Source organism: Chrysemys picta, chromosome 21 (genome assembly GCF_011386835.1).
Source record: "Chrysemys picta bellii isolate R12L10 chromosome 21, ASM1138683v2, whole genome shotgun sequence".
NCBI lineage: Eukaryota > Metazoa > Chordata > Testudines > Emydidae > Chrysemys > Chrysemys picta.
In genome coordinates, this window is record NC_088811.1 from 17,184,456 (window position 1) to 17,199,287 (window position 14,832).

At 47.7% G+C, this 14,832-nt stretch overlaps 1 protein-coding gene across 2 annotated transcripts in view; it reads left to right on the plus strand.

Moving 5' to 3' along the window:
• The window catches only part of ATP13A2 (ATPase cation transporting 13A2), a 63,758-nt gene that overhangs the window by 35,174 nt on the left and 13,752 nt on the right, over positions 1 to 14,832 (plus strand). For both annotated transcript variants that reach the window (XM_008169826.4, XM_065575400.1), the window contains exons 11-17: positions 1,092 to 1,223; positions 2,320 to 2,487; positions 3,669 to 3,779; positions 3,883 to 3,929; positions 4,752 to 4,940; positions 5,043 to 5,249; positions 14,609 to 14,722. In XM_008169826.4, the coding sequence (XP_008168048.2) occupies positions 1,092 to 1,223; positions 2,320 to 2,487; positions 3,669 to 3,779; positions 3,883 to 3,929; positions 4,752 to 4,940; positions 5,043 to 5,249; positions 14,609 to 14,722 (968 nt within the window). The remainder of the gene's footprint in view (positions 1 to 1,091; positions 1,224 to 2,319; positions 2,488 to 3,668; positions 3,780 to 3,882; positions 3,930 to 4,751; positions 4,941 to 5,042; positions 5,250 to 14,608; positions 14,723 to 14,832) is intronic.

Below are 14,832 nucleotides of genomic sequence, written 5' to 3' on the forward strand. Positions count from 1 at the left end.
TCTTTGAAAGGTTCTCTCTCACACTGGCGGGGATTTAGTTTTGCTATCTACCCAACGCGGGATGGTGTCGCCTGCTGTGTGCGCCTATCAAGGCGATGCTAACGTTATATAAAATAATTGAGCAGCCCCTCGGCGCACAGATATTAAATGCACCACAGCACATCCTTTTAAGCCTTTAAAGTGGTAATTACGAACCAGTTAGCTCCAATTTCAGCCTTGATTCTAGGCAGAGCGATCCGCGTAAGTTCTTTAGTGGGGATTTGGACTTTAATGCGTTAATGATTAAATGGAGGCTGATCCATTGCTTTAAAGCAGTGGTTCTCAACCGGGGGGTCCGCAGAGATCTTCCAGGGGGCACGTGAACTCATCTAGGTATTTGCCTAGTTTTACAACAGGCTACATGAAAAGCCCAAGTGAAGTCAGTGCAAACTAAAATTTCCTACAGACAATGACTTGTTTATACACTGAAATGCAAGTACAATATTTATACCAGTTGATTTATTTTATAATTATATGGTAAAAATGAGAAAGTCAGCAATTGTTCAGTATTACGTCTGATCTTGTCAGCAAGTTGTTTTTAAGTGAGGTGAAACTCGGGGGTACACAAGACAAATGGGACTCCTGCCAGGGGTACAGTCGTCTGGAAAGGTTGAGAGTCGCTGTATTAAAGTACCGCAGGGAAAAGTTGGAGGACCGATTCTAGAAGGGCTTATCCCCACTGTGTATGCCTGCAGTGGTATTGCCGTGTTGTCTGTCAGTGAGCAGAGGAGGAAGGTACAAGACACACCCACCCACATACACCCAAAGTGTATGTTGCTGCGGCGATATTTGCTCATGATCCGTGGCCTATGTTGCGTTTCCTGGCTCCCAGTCCAAGGCCCTGGGTTCTGTTCCCTGCTCTGCTGCTGACCTGCTGCGTGATCTTGGGGGAGCCCCTTCCCTGGGCTTCAGAGTCCCCCCTCTGTTAAACAGGGGCAGTGCTATTTAACTCCTTGAGAAGCCGCTGCGAGATCGGCCGGTACCAAGCACCACGTGCCTGCTTGTTACAGTGGGAGGAATCTGAGTGCGCTGTGGCTTGCCTGCCTTTGCAGAGGAGGCGGTGGTGAGCTCTCTGGACCTGGTGCCGGGTGACTGCATCAGTCTCCCCGCCGACGGGTTCGTCGTCCCCTGCGACGCCGCGCTGCTGACCGGCGAGTGCATGGTCAACGAGAGCATGCTGACAGGTGAGCCGGGGCGGGAGCGCGAGAGCGGTACGTTGTGGGAGGCAGAGATCGCCGCTTACCCAGGCCTGACTGTCCCCCTCCTGCCATTAGCCGTGCACACGCTGCTGGCGGGGGAGAGGAATCGGAGCTCAGCTGTCTGCCTGACCCCGTGTTCCCTGATGCCAGCAGGCCGGGCTGTGAGCGTCACGGCTCAGATAATAGCAGTGAAGCGGCAGCAGCGCAGGCTAGCCACTGGAGGGTATACCCGGGGCCTGGGCGGGCTTCTCCAGCCATGCTGCCATGGCTTCCCTGCTGTTATTGGAGCCAGCTAGATCAAAACTAGTTCAGGCAAGTCTACACGGGCTACGCTCACACCCCTGAGTGCGGTGTGGACCTACCCGAAGCCTCTTTTGGGATGAGAGGGGGAAGCTCTTTAGTGACCCCTTCTGGCCATCCATTGGAACTGCAGGGACTGGCTCCACAAGGAGACTTGGTCCCGTGGTTAGGGCACGAGCCTGGGAGTGGGGGGATCTGTGTTCAATTCCTTGCTCTGCTACTGACTTCCTGCATGACCTTGAGCAAGTCACTTAGGGCCAGAATTTTACAGGTATTTAGGCACATGAAGATGCAGGTAGGCACCTAGTTGGCCTTGGTGCCCAGCTCCCATTGATTTCAGTGCTTGATTTCAATGGGCGTTTGACACCCAGGTAGTCTGGAAGATCCCACTAGGCACCTGTCTGTATCTTTCGGCACTTAAACATCGGTGTCTCAGCTCCTTGAGTGTCTGTGCAATGAGGAGAACTGCCCTGCCCTGCCGCACAGGGGCACTGGGAGGATAAATCTACTTGTAAAAGATTGTGAGTTGCTCGGATACTCCAGTAATGGACCCCAGATCAGAACACACAGCCCTCTGTGGCTGGAAGGGTGGATCCATCCAGCAAGGGGGCTTTTGAAGCATGCGTTGGGGAAATTAAGAGCGTGGATGGTGGATCCTGAAGGATTCCCTGTCTGCCCCACTCCTGCGCGGAGAAAACTCAAACACTGGCTGAATATGAAGGCATGTTTGTACGAATCTGTCTGTCCATAACCTCACTCACCGGCTGATTTTCTCCTGTAGGGGAGAGCGTCCCAGTGATGAAGACGCCTTTACCCAGCGGACCCCAAGCTGCCAACATGATCTATTCCCCTGATGAGCACAAACGGCACACGCTGTTCTGCGGGACTCAGGTCCTCCAAGCCAAATCCTACGTGGGCAAGGAGGTCCTGGCTGTGGTGACACGCACAGGTAGCTGCATCTGGAAGCAAACCCAGAGCCCCCGGTCCTTAGTTCCCAAGGTCAAGACTATAACAGGGTTCAAAAAAGAACTAGATAAGTTCCTGGAGGACAGGTCCATCAATGGCTATTAGCCAAGATGGGCAGGGATGGTGTCCCTAGCCTCTGTTTGCCAGAAGTTAGGAGTGGATGACAGGGGATGTATCACTTGATGATTACCTGTTCTGTTCATTTCCTCTGAAGTACCTGGCATTGGCCACTGTCAGAAAACAGGATACAGGAGTAGATGGACCATTGGTCTGACCCAGCCTGGCCGTTCTTATGTTCAAGTATCATTCCTCCCTACATGTGCCACATGGGGCTGGTTCTGTTTTATCCTGGCCAGATAAGAATTCTCCTTCCATCCAGATACACCTGTACTAGCAACTTCGCTGTTGGTTCAGCTCTGGTCCATTTAACAGAATGTTCTTAGAGCCAAATTAAAGTGTATTGTCTCCTTGACTAGCCTGGCACCATGGCAGAGCCGTTCTCCTGCTGAAACCTGTAACGTTCTTAGGCTGCTGGCCACTCCTCGTTCTCTGTAGTTAGCCTGTTACCCCCTAGCGTTCTCTGCCGTGCCCTCCTTGGGGCCCTGCTGCTCTGCGGGGAGAGCCGTGTGGAGTGTAACGTGGTCACTGACCCTGCTCTCTCATGGCTCAGAGCACCCACCCAGCAGCGTGTTCCCAACGTGTTTCACTGCCCCGCAGGATGAGTGCAACCGGCGAACGCTGAGCTCTACAGAAAGGGGAAGGAAAATCTTCCCTCCTTTCTTTCAGGGCCCGTGGAATACCAGCTAACCTGGACGGACAGACACGCACGCACACACCCCGTGTGCACAGGCGCTTAGGGGATCCCATTCGCACCGCGATTACGGCCTGTCAGTGTTCCTGAGCAAGGGTTGGGAGATGCTACATCTCCACAATCAGGAGCTCTGAGCTGATCCTGTTGGGTGTGGACACGCACCCTGCTTTTGAATTCCGTGTTCCAGCTGGGTTGGAAGCGCCTCCGCTCTGAGATGAGCGGTTACGTCAAAGGGAATCGCAGGACGGCTTCTCCAATTCTTCCCCCAAATCTATGGCTTTTAATGGCCACAATTCACCGTGTGAGTTTCCAAGTCCCGTAAGCATCTCTTTTCCTTTTGTCCCCTCCCCCAGGGTTCTGTACAGCCAAAGGGGACCTGATCAGCTCTATCCTCTACCCCAAGCCTGTGAGCTTCAGGTTCTACAGGGATGCGGTGAAGTTTGTCCTCTTCCTCGCAGTTCTGGGTACGTCTGAAAGCGGGCGGCATTGCAAGCAGCAGTCGTCTGGTGCTGAGTGTCTTATGAACTGACGAATCCCCTTGACAGCCGTCCCTTCTCTCTCTTGCAGCTCTTATCGGCACCACGTACAGCATTGTGATTTTGATTAGAAACCAGGTGAGCTGACAGTGATGGGAAAATCTCTCTCTCTCTCCTCCCAGCCCTCTCCCTTCTGCGCCCCTCCTTTGATTTGGATCCAGGGCTTAGATCAGGAATGGTCCAGTTTTCTCTAATGGCCAGCACTGCAGACTCCACCTGGGATCTGCTCTGGGTTCCTTCTGGCTCACTCCTCCCTACTAGTAACAAACATCCTGCAGCTACGTTGGCTGCCACAGAATAAACCCCCCAGTTCAACTCTCCTGGGCCCTGCAGGCTCAAGGCAGACACAGCTTGGCTTTGCTGAGGAAGGAAGCAGAGGCAAGATGTTAAATTTAGAGAGAGCAGGGGGGAGACCTGCAGAAACGCCTGGGTGCAAATCATCAGGTATTTGATCATCTCATCGCACCTGCAATCGGTATGCTTGTGAAAATGCCGGGGCAAATCATGCTCCCCCAAAAGGGAGCTGGGGCTTCTAAAAACCTGGATCGCATTCTAAGTTGTTTTCCCTTTCTGCGCTGTCTGGGGCTGTCGGGGGCATGGCGAGCTTGTGTGCGTCTCCGATAGGGAAAGATCTGGGAAATCCCAGGTGCTTTCAAACCCAGGCGAAGGCTGCCTGTGGAGAGCCGGTTTAGTTTTATTAAATACAGCTGTGCAGGGTGTTGTGGGTGTTTGTGCTCCATGGTCCAGCTCCCGGTGCTGCTCAGATGACCTGCGGATCCGGGTGCTGCATGGTGGGTTCATGTGTCCTCCGCCCCGGAGAGCCTACACCCAATTGAAGCTGAGCTCCCGTGTTCTCTCTCCTCCCCCACCCCCCCGTTCCTGGCTGTCGCACGCGGACAGGTTCCTCTCCAGCAAATAATCATCCGTGCGCTGGATCTCATCACGGTCATCGTGCCCCCGGCTCTCCCTGCTGCGATGACCGTGGGCACCATCTATGCCCAGAACAGGCTGAAGCGGCATGGCATCTTCTGCATCAGCCCTCCCCGGATTAACCTGTGCGGGAAAATCCGCCTGGTCTGCTTTGATAAGGTGAGTCCTCGGGCTCCTGCACTGGGGCATCCGCGGGTGCAGCTGGCTTGACAGTCTGCCAGCTGGTGGGCTGAACAAGTCGTCTTCTCCCCCTCACTGCAGACCGGGACCCTCACAGAGGAAGGACTGGATGTCTGGGGCGTCGTTCCTGTGGAGAATAACTGCTTCCTGCCCATCGTCCATGAGCCCCGCTGCTTGACCAATGGCCCCTTGCTGTACTCGCTGGCCACCTGCCACAGTGTGTCTCTGCTGAGGGAGCAGCCCATAGGAGACCCCATGGACCTCAAGATGGTGGAATCCACCGGCTGGGTAAGAGGGAGAGGAGTCAGTCTGGGAGCCAAAAGGCTTTGGACTGATTTTTGGGGGTGCAGGGGGAAGTTTGGAAGCTTCTAGGGGAGTGTGTGTTGGCTTCCATCTTTGGGTGGTTTGCGGAAGGGGTGAGATAGCGGCTGGCCTTCTGTATCCCTCCGAGCTCTAGGGCCCTCTCCCCACCCGTTTCCTTCCTCTTTCCACCCCACCCGACTTCACAGGCTCTGCATCGCAGCCTTCATCCCTCTAGCCAAAAGAGACCAGAAGCTCCGCCTTGGGGAGCCCATTCGTGCTGCAGAGAGGTGCTGTTGAGGTAGTGACTGAAAGGGATAGCCGCTCCTTGACTCTACTGGGGAATGTTCAAGAGACCAGATAACTGAGCTCAGCCAGATCTGTTGTCTAAAGCCAAAGCAATACGGTACAGGGAGGAAAGAGGAGCTCCTTCCCAGGAAGCGAATTCTCGCGGTGTGTTCAGTTCAGCTGACACAGGAGATATGCTCCCCTTAAACTTGCCACCATAGCATGGCTGTTTACAAGTTACACAGCGCTGGTCAAGTCCCTTCACGTTTAACTAACCAACTGGTGCCAGCTTTGTCTTTGGTGCCTTCCCAGCTCTTGTTTTGAATTGGAGCTAGAAGATACTCCTTAAAGCAGTCATATAATCAGAATCTCAGGGTTGGAAGGGACCTCAGGAGGTATCTAGTCCGACCACCTGCTCAAAGCAGGACCAATTCCCAACTAAATCATCCCAGCCAGGGCTTTGTCAAGCCTGACCTCAAAAACCTCTAAGGAGGGAGATTTCACCATCTCCCTAGGTAACCCATTCCAGTGCTTCACCACCCTCCTAGGAAATTTTTTTTTTCCTAATATCCAACCTAAACCTCCCCCACTGCAACTTGAGACCATTGCTCCTTGTTCTGTCCTCTGGTACCACTGAGAACAGTCTAGATCCATTCTCTTTGGAACCCCCCTTCAGGTAGTTGAAAGTAGCTATCAAATCCCCCCTCATTCTTCTCTTCTGCAGACTAAACAATCCCAGTTCCCTCAGCCTCTCCTCAGAAGTCATGTGCTCCAGACCCCTAATCATTTTTGTTGCCCTCCGCTGGACTCTTTCCAATATTTCCACATCCTTTTTGTAGTGTTGGGTCCAAAACTGGACACAGTACTGCAGATGAGGCCTCACCAATGTCGTTCCTACATCTTACATGATTCTGCCTAACTTTTGGAGTCTTCTATTCGAAAGATCCCAGACTGTAGAACAGTCTTTTGCCCAGCTGTTGAGTCTTGTGCATGATCTTGATAAGATGCTATTATACTAATTAACAAAGACATAGACAACAATGATACATTTGCTTTTAAACAAAAAACAAATGTAGCTATATTCTAATGAGAGAGGATCCAAACCATGGATCTATGTATAAACTCACTGTGCTTAATAATAAACAGTTTAAATAACACTTAGATCTGCCCGGACTAGTGGTCTTTCTAATGGTTCTGTAGTCGATTGCTTACCCAGTCATCCATAAATGGTAGGCTGAAGTGTAGTTGGCCAATCTGTAATTTATAAAGCACTTTCTTTTCTATTTCTTCTGATGCCTGGGGATTTCTTCGATGTTCACTGGTGTATTCCTATCTCTGGTTTGTGGGATGCACTTTTCAACAGCGTAAGTTGGCTAACGTGATACATTTCTCCACATTTCTTTTGTTTCCAGTGACCCAAATTTATACACAGATGAGCTCAGTTTATTTCCCAGTATAACCAGACATAATGTATATTGTTATATTTAAAAAAAAATAGCTATGACATAGTTATAACTATATTTAATACCAGTAAAGGCACAAACAAGTTTATAAAGCCTTTAAAAAGTGATGGTTTTAGTAATATTTAATAAAAAAAAATTTAGTAATATTTTTGCATCAATATTGAGGTTCTCCCCTTCAGGTTTCTTTTTTTTTTGAACAAAGAAGTTTTGATTAATAATAAAAAAAGAAATCTTTGTTTGCAATTGAATTATTTGGTGGGGCAGAAATATATGTACATACGTCAATCACTGTGGCCTTTTTGAGCTTTGCAAAAAAAATTGAATTGGTATTCTGAGAAGATGGTTCTAACCCAACCACAATGTTAAAATAGTGCCGCACCGCTAATATATATTTGATAATGAGTGCAAAATTAATTTTTTTTTCTTGCAACAAACAAAGTAAAAACAAAGTCATATGGCACACACACTATGCATAACATATAGGACAAACTTACGATTAAAGACGAGTGGTACCAAAATTGTATTTATATTATTAAGGCAATGCATTTTCGAAAACAAACATTCAAAGCATTGACATGTAATATGGCAGGTTATTTGTTTTGTTACCTTTTTATTTAAAATTTGTAATAAGAATTGATAAAAATCCCTATGAAGTTATTCGCTTACTTCCTTGTATTAGTTTGTTTAACTTAAGGCATTTTACGTTGCTTTTAGCTTAAGAATACTACTGTATAGAAATAAGAAAACCCCCATGTATCATATATTAGTGGCTAGGATTAGAAGAAGAATTAGCATTTTTGTTTCTTGGCAACCATATCCTCAAGAAAGTTAGGAGTTCCTTTAGTTGTTGCATTCCTGAAGGGTTAAAACCATTAGTCTTACAGGACTTATTTAAAGTGAAGTTTTTATTTGAAGTATTTTGATGATTTCTTTGCTGATATTTTTCAGTTCCCCCATCTCTTTGGGCAATGGGCGTTTTTCCTTAATAATTATAACCCTTAAAACAAAGGGGGAGGGCAGAAGTGGAGGAAGCCGTATAGGAAGGGAGGGAAACATAAGCCAGTAGAGATTAATGAACTTTGTGAGGGCATTTTAAAGTACAGGCCACAGCAGCGAATGGAGCCGTGTGAGTCGTACAAGAGAAGAAAAGAAAGAGGGAGGGTTTGGGCAGAGGGAGGGTGTAAAGGAAAAACTTGAGCCAAATGTAAAAACGTTAGCGAAAGAAGGTTATACCGTTAGCTCTGTAGCCAATGACTTCATTTTATCATTCATTTATTGTGTGATGTTAGGATTAACTAACATGTCATGTCATATATAATCATTGTATGCAAAATAGATTTAAGTTGTAGGATTATAGAAGTATAAGATTGATTAGTAGTTAGAAGGGAGAAGTATGCATTAGGTATCTAAGTAAGGAGGGCCAAAATGCAAGGCCTACAGGCTTAGTCCTGTAAAATGCCAGCTTAGCCATTCTAAGCCATAGGCTTAAGAAATGTTTGACATAAGTAATTGACCAAAGAATGACCTGATGCCCCAAGATTATGGGAAAAGATGTGCCAATGCGTGGTACTGCAAAAAATTAACAGTAAGAGTCATTTTTTGCTTAAAAGATACCCAGTGTTGACATGGCCAATTCAGTCTGGGTGGATTAATAATAAGAATGTTTGTTATAAATTGGGGACTCATCAGTTGGAAGTAACAGAGGAGGAGAAGGACCTCAGAGTATTGGTTGATCACAGGATGACTATGAGTCGCCAATGTGATATGGCCGTTAAAAAAGCTAATGCGGTCTTGGGATGCATCAGGTGAGGTATTTCCAGTAAAGATAAGAAGGTGTTAGTACCATTATACAAGGCACTGGTGAGATCTCATCTGGGATACTGTGTGCAGTTCTGGTCTCCCATGTTTAAGAAGGATGAATTCAAACTGGAACAGGTACAGAGAAGGGCTACTAGGATGATCTGAGGAATGGAAAACCTGTCTCATTAAAGGAGATTCAAAGAGCTTGGCTTGTTTAGCCTAACCAAAACAAGGCTGAGGGGAGATATGATTGCTCTCTATAAATATATCAGAGGGATAAATACCAGGGAGGAAGAGGAATTATTTAAGCTCAGTACCAATGTGGATACAAGAACAAATGGATATAAACTGGACATGAGGAAGTTTAGACTTGAAATTAGATGAAAGGTTTCTAACCATTAGAGGAGTGAAGTTCTGGAACAGCCTCCCAAGGGGAGCAGTGGGGACAAAAGACATATCTGGCTTCAAGACTGAGCTTGATAAGTTTATGGAGGGGATGGTGTGATGGGATAGCCTAAATTTTGGCAATTAATTGATCTTTGATTATTAGCGGCAAATATGACCACTGGCCTGTGATGGGATGTTAGTTGGGATGGGATCTGAGTTACTACAGAGAATTCTTTCCTGGGTGCTGGCTGGTGAGTCTTGCCCCAGGGTTTAGCTGATCGCCATATTTGGGGTCAGGAAGGAATTGGCAGAGGCCCGGGGGTTTTTCGCCTTCCTCTGCAGCGGGGGGCACGGGTCACTTGCTGGAGGATTCTCTGCACCTTGAGGGCTTTAAACCACGATTTGAGGACTTCAGTAACTCAGACATAGGTTAGGGGTTTGTTACAGGAGTGGGTGGGTGAGATTCTGTAGCCTGCGTTGTGCAGGAGGTCAGACTAGATTATCAGAATGATCCCGTCTGACCTTAAAGTCTATGGTCCACTCCAAATAATTGATAAGGAGGTGTCAATACCAAGAGAGAGAAAGTTGCTTTTGTAGTGAGCCAGCCACTCCCAGTCCTTATTCAAGCCCAAATTAATAGTGTTAAATTTGCAAATGAATTGTAGTTCTGCAGTTTCTTTTTGAAGTCTGTTTTTGAAGTTTTTTTGTTGAAGGGTGGCTACTTTTAAATCTGTTATTGAATGTCCAGGGAGATTGACGTGTTCTCCTACTGGCTTTTGTATGTTACCATTCCTGAGGTCTGATTTGTGTCCATGTATTCTTTTACGTAGGGTGCACCATGTGTGTAAATGCTAATGAGGTGTAGTTAGAATCACGTTATAAAAAGAGGGTGCCCAGATTGGGTAAAATGAGTTCCCTACGGGAAACCTCCAGCAGGAACCATCCCTCTACTGAGGCTCAAGGGGCAAGGCAGGCATCAGTGTTTGAGTATCATTAAGGATGTGAGTACTGCATAACTATATTTGTAGCTCGTGCATTGGTCTTTATAGGATTTCTATACGCTTGGGGAATTATAAACTTAATTGTAACTTTAGTCTGTTTTATCAATTTTATAAGACCTGGTACTTGTGAATGTCAGTGTGTTGGTCACTATCCTTGATCTTTGTGTTCCTAGAGACTCTAAAACTGAAGCAAGTAACAGAGGTGACTTTCGCTCTTCTGAGCTGGAAACTGTAGTGACCCACGGTGGTGTCATACCACATTACTACATTCCCTTTAAATCAAATAAAAAGTTACAGCTCGGAGAAGGGAATGGGGTCTGGTGGTTTAGAGCAAGGGGGCTGGGAGCCAGGACTCCTGGGTTTTATCCCCGCTCTGGGAGGAGAGTAAGCATGGCTACTGTCCCTGCACAACCTGAATTTGTTCCCCAAGTCCCTGTTGCTTGTGTCTGCACTCCTAATGCTCTTTCCTGCTGCGCTGAACTGCTTCTGGGCCAGTTAATACATGTTTTAAGGCTTTTTAACCTGTCTTTGCCATCCTAACTTCTGTCCCTCCTGTTGGCTGTACCTTACCTGACAATCTCCTGGTCTTCCCTTCATTTCTTGTAAACTATAAGCAAGGTACAACTGCAGTACGGTGGCTGATATTGTCCGTTTGCTGTTTTAATTTCCAACTTTGATCTTGTTCTAGCTTTAACCCTCCTTTTAGTCCTTTGACTTGTTTCCTTATTTGTTTACCTTTCATTTCACAGAAGGAATCCCGGGTTGTGACCCGCGTGGGTGAACCAGCCCCATAATTAGTTACATGTTTTCATACAAAAGCTTTGAGAGCTCTTTTATGATGATTTTCGTCTATCATTACTGCTAATTCTTGGGTTTTGGCATTTTGCTGTTTTAACGGTTGCTGTATCTGGGCATTCAGCCCAGAAAAAGAGTCCCTTGTAATTAGTCTTTGTATATTCTTAAAGTATGGCTTTATGCCCAGAAAAATAGTTTGCTTTTATTAGTTTAACTGGTTATTTAAGGTGTTTTGCCAATGTAACACTTATTATAAACTCCCCTTCCCCCCCCCCAACCAGGCTAGCCTGCTGCATGTGTAGTTAGGACCGCTAGCCCCCAAAATCCAACCATTATGAGATTACTTTCCTGAATCCAAATTGCCCATTGCCCCATGCCAAATTGACTTAGCTAATGGCTCCTGCCTGGCTCGCCAACTAGTCACTGAAAGGTATAGCCAACTAATTGGCTACACTTGTGGTTCAGTATTAATAACGTTCAACTGGCTCTGTGAATGAGGGGAAAGCAGTGGATGTGTTATTCCTTGACTTTAGCAAAGCTTTTGATACGGTCTCCCACAGTATTCTTGCGGCCAAGTTAAAGAAGGATGGGCTGGATGAATGGACTGTAAGGTGGATAGAAAGCTGGCTAGATCGTCTGGCTCAACGGGTAGTGATCAATGGCTCCATGTCTAGTTGGCAGCCGGTTTCAAGCAGAGTGCCCCAAGGGTCGGTCCTGGGACTGGTTTTGTTTAATATCTTTATTAATGATCTGGAGGATGGTGTGGACTGCACTCTCAGCAAGTTTGCAGATGACACTAAACTGGGAGGCGTGGTAGATACACTGGAGGGTAGGGATCGGATACAGAGGGACCTAGACAAATTAGAGGACTGGGCCAAAAAAAACCTGATGAGGTTCAACAAGGACAAGTGCAGAGTCCTGCACTTAGGACGGAAGAATCCTATGCACTGCTACAGACTAGGGACCGAATGGCTAGGTAGCAGTTCTGCAGAAAAGGACCTAGGGGTCACAGTGGACAAGAAGCTGGATATGAGTCACCAGTGTGCTCTTATTGCCAAGAAGGCTAACGGTATTTTGGGCTGTATAAGTAGGGGCGTTGCCAGCAGAACATGATCGTTCCCCTTTATTCGACATTGGTGAGGCCTCATCTGGAGTACTGTGTCCAATTTTGGGCCCCACACTACAAGAAGGATGTGGGAAAATTGGAAAGAGTCCAGCGGAGGGCAACAAAAATGATTAGGGGTCTGGAGCACATGACTTATGAGGAGAGGCTGAGGGAACTGGGGTTGTTTAGTCTCCAGAAGAGAAGAATGGAGGGGGATTTGATAGCTGCTTTCAACTACCTGAAAGGGGGTTCCAAAGAGGATGGAGCTCGGCTGTTCTCAGTGGTGGCAGATGACAGAACAAGGAGCAATGGTCTCAAGTTGCAGTGGGGGAGGTTTAGGTTGGATATTAGGAAACACTATTTCACTAGGAGGGTGGTGAAGCACTGGAATGGGTTACCTAGGGAGGTGGTGGAATCTCCTTCCTTGGAGGTTTTTAAGGCCCAGCTTGACAAAGCCCTGGCTGGGATGATTTAGTTGGGAATTGGTCCTGCTTTGAGCAGGGGGTTGGACTAGATACCTCCTGAGGTCCCTTCCAACCCTGATATTCTATGATTCAAGAGACCCAATAAATCTGGCTGGGCTTGGTTATTGTCTAAAGACAAAGTAATATGGTACAGGAAAGAAAGAGTTAATACATCACCAGTCCTTCCCAGGAAGTGAATTCTTGCAGTGGGTTCAGTTCACCTTACGCAGAAGACCTGCTTCCCAAATGTCCCCTTAAACTAGCCATCGTTTATAGCATGGCTGTTTACACAACGCTGTTCACGTCACTTAAACTTCATGTTGAACTAGCCAGCTGGTACCAGCTTTGTTTGGTGCCTCCCTGTATCTTCCCCTCTCTCATTTTGAATAATAAATGCCAGTCATTAAAGCTACTCCCTAAAGCGTTCCTACATCTTACATTATTTCCTTGCACCGCATTGTACTTTTGTTCCAGATGTTGAACATTAGTACATAACACTTGTCCATCTAACTCTTGACCGTTTCTGTATTTGCCTATGCCAAGTGCTAAGCTGTACTTGTCCCGGGGCATTGTGGGGTATACGCCTTAGCACAGTTCAATTTAATAGGATTACCCAACACAGACACAATATTCATACCATGAGCATAATACCTATTAATGTGATTGTGTGTGTGTAAACTGTATGCATTGGCTAACAGAGGGCTCCCAGGGCATTTTCCCCCACTCCACTCCACACATGGTGCTTTTGCTCTCAGAGTGCAGGACTTGGGCACTCAACCCCAGGCCTCCTTTGTAGCAAAGCAAGAGGTCCCTGGATGGCCTCACTCTCCACGTTTGTTTGCTGCCCACATCACCTGTTCAGGGCACCCGCTGGCCTGAAGGGAGGGATGGAGACATTGGGGCAAAGAAGTGTGGGCCACCTGCTTAGTTTGTAGCTGGGAGCGCTTTGCCTCTCGTGAATTGTCTGTGCATTGAACGGTCTGGAGGGTGTCCAGCCCACGTGACTTCGCTCAGGGAGGCATGAACGTTGATCGTGGGAGTTGTAGTGTCTAGAATAGCTCCAGAACCAATAACACGGATGAAAGTCTCGTGTCTCACACAGCAACGATTTGAGCCAGGGGTGGTGCCCTCGGTTGGGAAAGTCGAGAAAAAGCCATTTAAATTGCAGCACTTTGGTTTTCCAACAACACATTTGATCTACGAGAAGTGCCATAAATATGGGGCAGAGGGCGCCGTAACAATGCTGTGCAAGTACTGTACGTCAAGGGGGCCATAGCAAAGCCCTGAAGAGGATTATTCATATGCACTGGGTCCAGTAACAACACACAGACTGGTAGGTTAAAAAATCTAGTTATTTAGGCTACAGTTTAGGGGAAGCTTCCAAAGATTCACGGGGCCCCATTCGTGAGAGGTCTCAGAGCAGTTCCTGGAAATATTCAAAGAGATGTTAGATAAGACACAGTCTGTCCCCACTTGCCTGCCTCCTGGATCAAGTGTGAATGAATGAGTGAAACAGGCATTCTGCTGCCGGCAGGAGCTGTGCCCAGGCGACTCCTGCAGCTGGGGGGAGCTGGATTTTTTTCTTCTTTTTTAAACATCGTATCAGCAGATCTAAAATGTCAACATGTTTTCGAGTTACTGTCTCCTCCATCCAGCACTGTCCCGACTCCTGTGTCTGTGCATGGAGGCTCTAGCTCCGTCAGCAACGCTAAGGGTATGTTTACACAGCAGTCTGGAGCCAGGTCCCAGCCCGGGGGCCGATGGATTAAAGGGGCTTGCGCTAGTGCTTGAAAAACAGCCATAGAGACGCTGCTTTGAAGTCGCAACTTGGGCTCTGAAGCCAACCCCCACCCAAGGCTTCAAGCACTAGCACAGTCCGTCGACCCTGGCTGGGAGGCTCACTCCAAAATGCTGTGTAGACGTATCCGAAGAGGCAGCATCTGAAATGCAAATCGCTGCCTTTGTGTAGAGAGCCCGGAACTCAGCTGTTGGCTTGCAGAAAAGGGGCTGCGTCTTCTAAAGTGCCTGACTTTGTTGGTTTCAGCTCCTGGAGGAGGCCACGAGGGAGGAGGCCAAGCTGCGCACAGTCCAGCACTTTGGGACAAAGGTCCTAGCGGTGATGAAGCCGCCCCCTCTGGAAGAACAACCCCACGGCATGGTGAGCCCCTGCTTAGCTGGTGTCCTGACTGCACAGTGATGAAAGTGCCGGGCTGGAGTGGGAGGGAGGGGATGTTTTATACTGTACTTCAGAGGGGAGCAGCCCTGTGC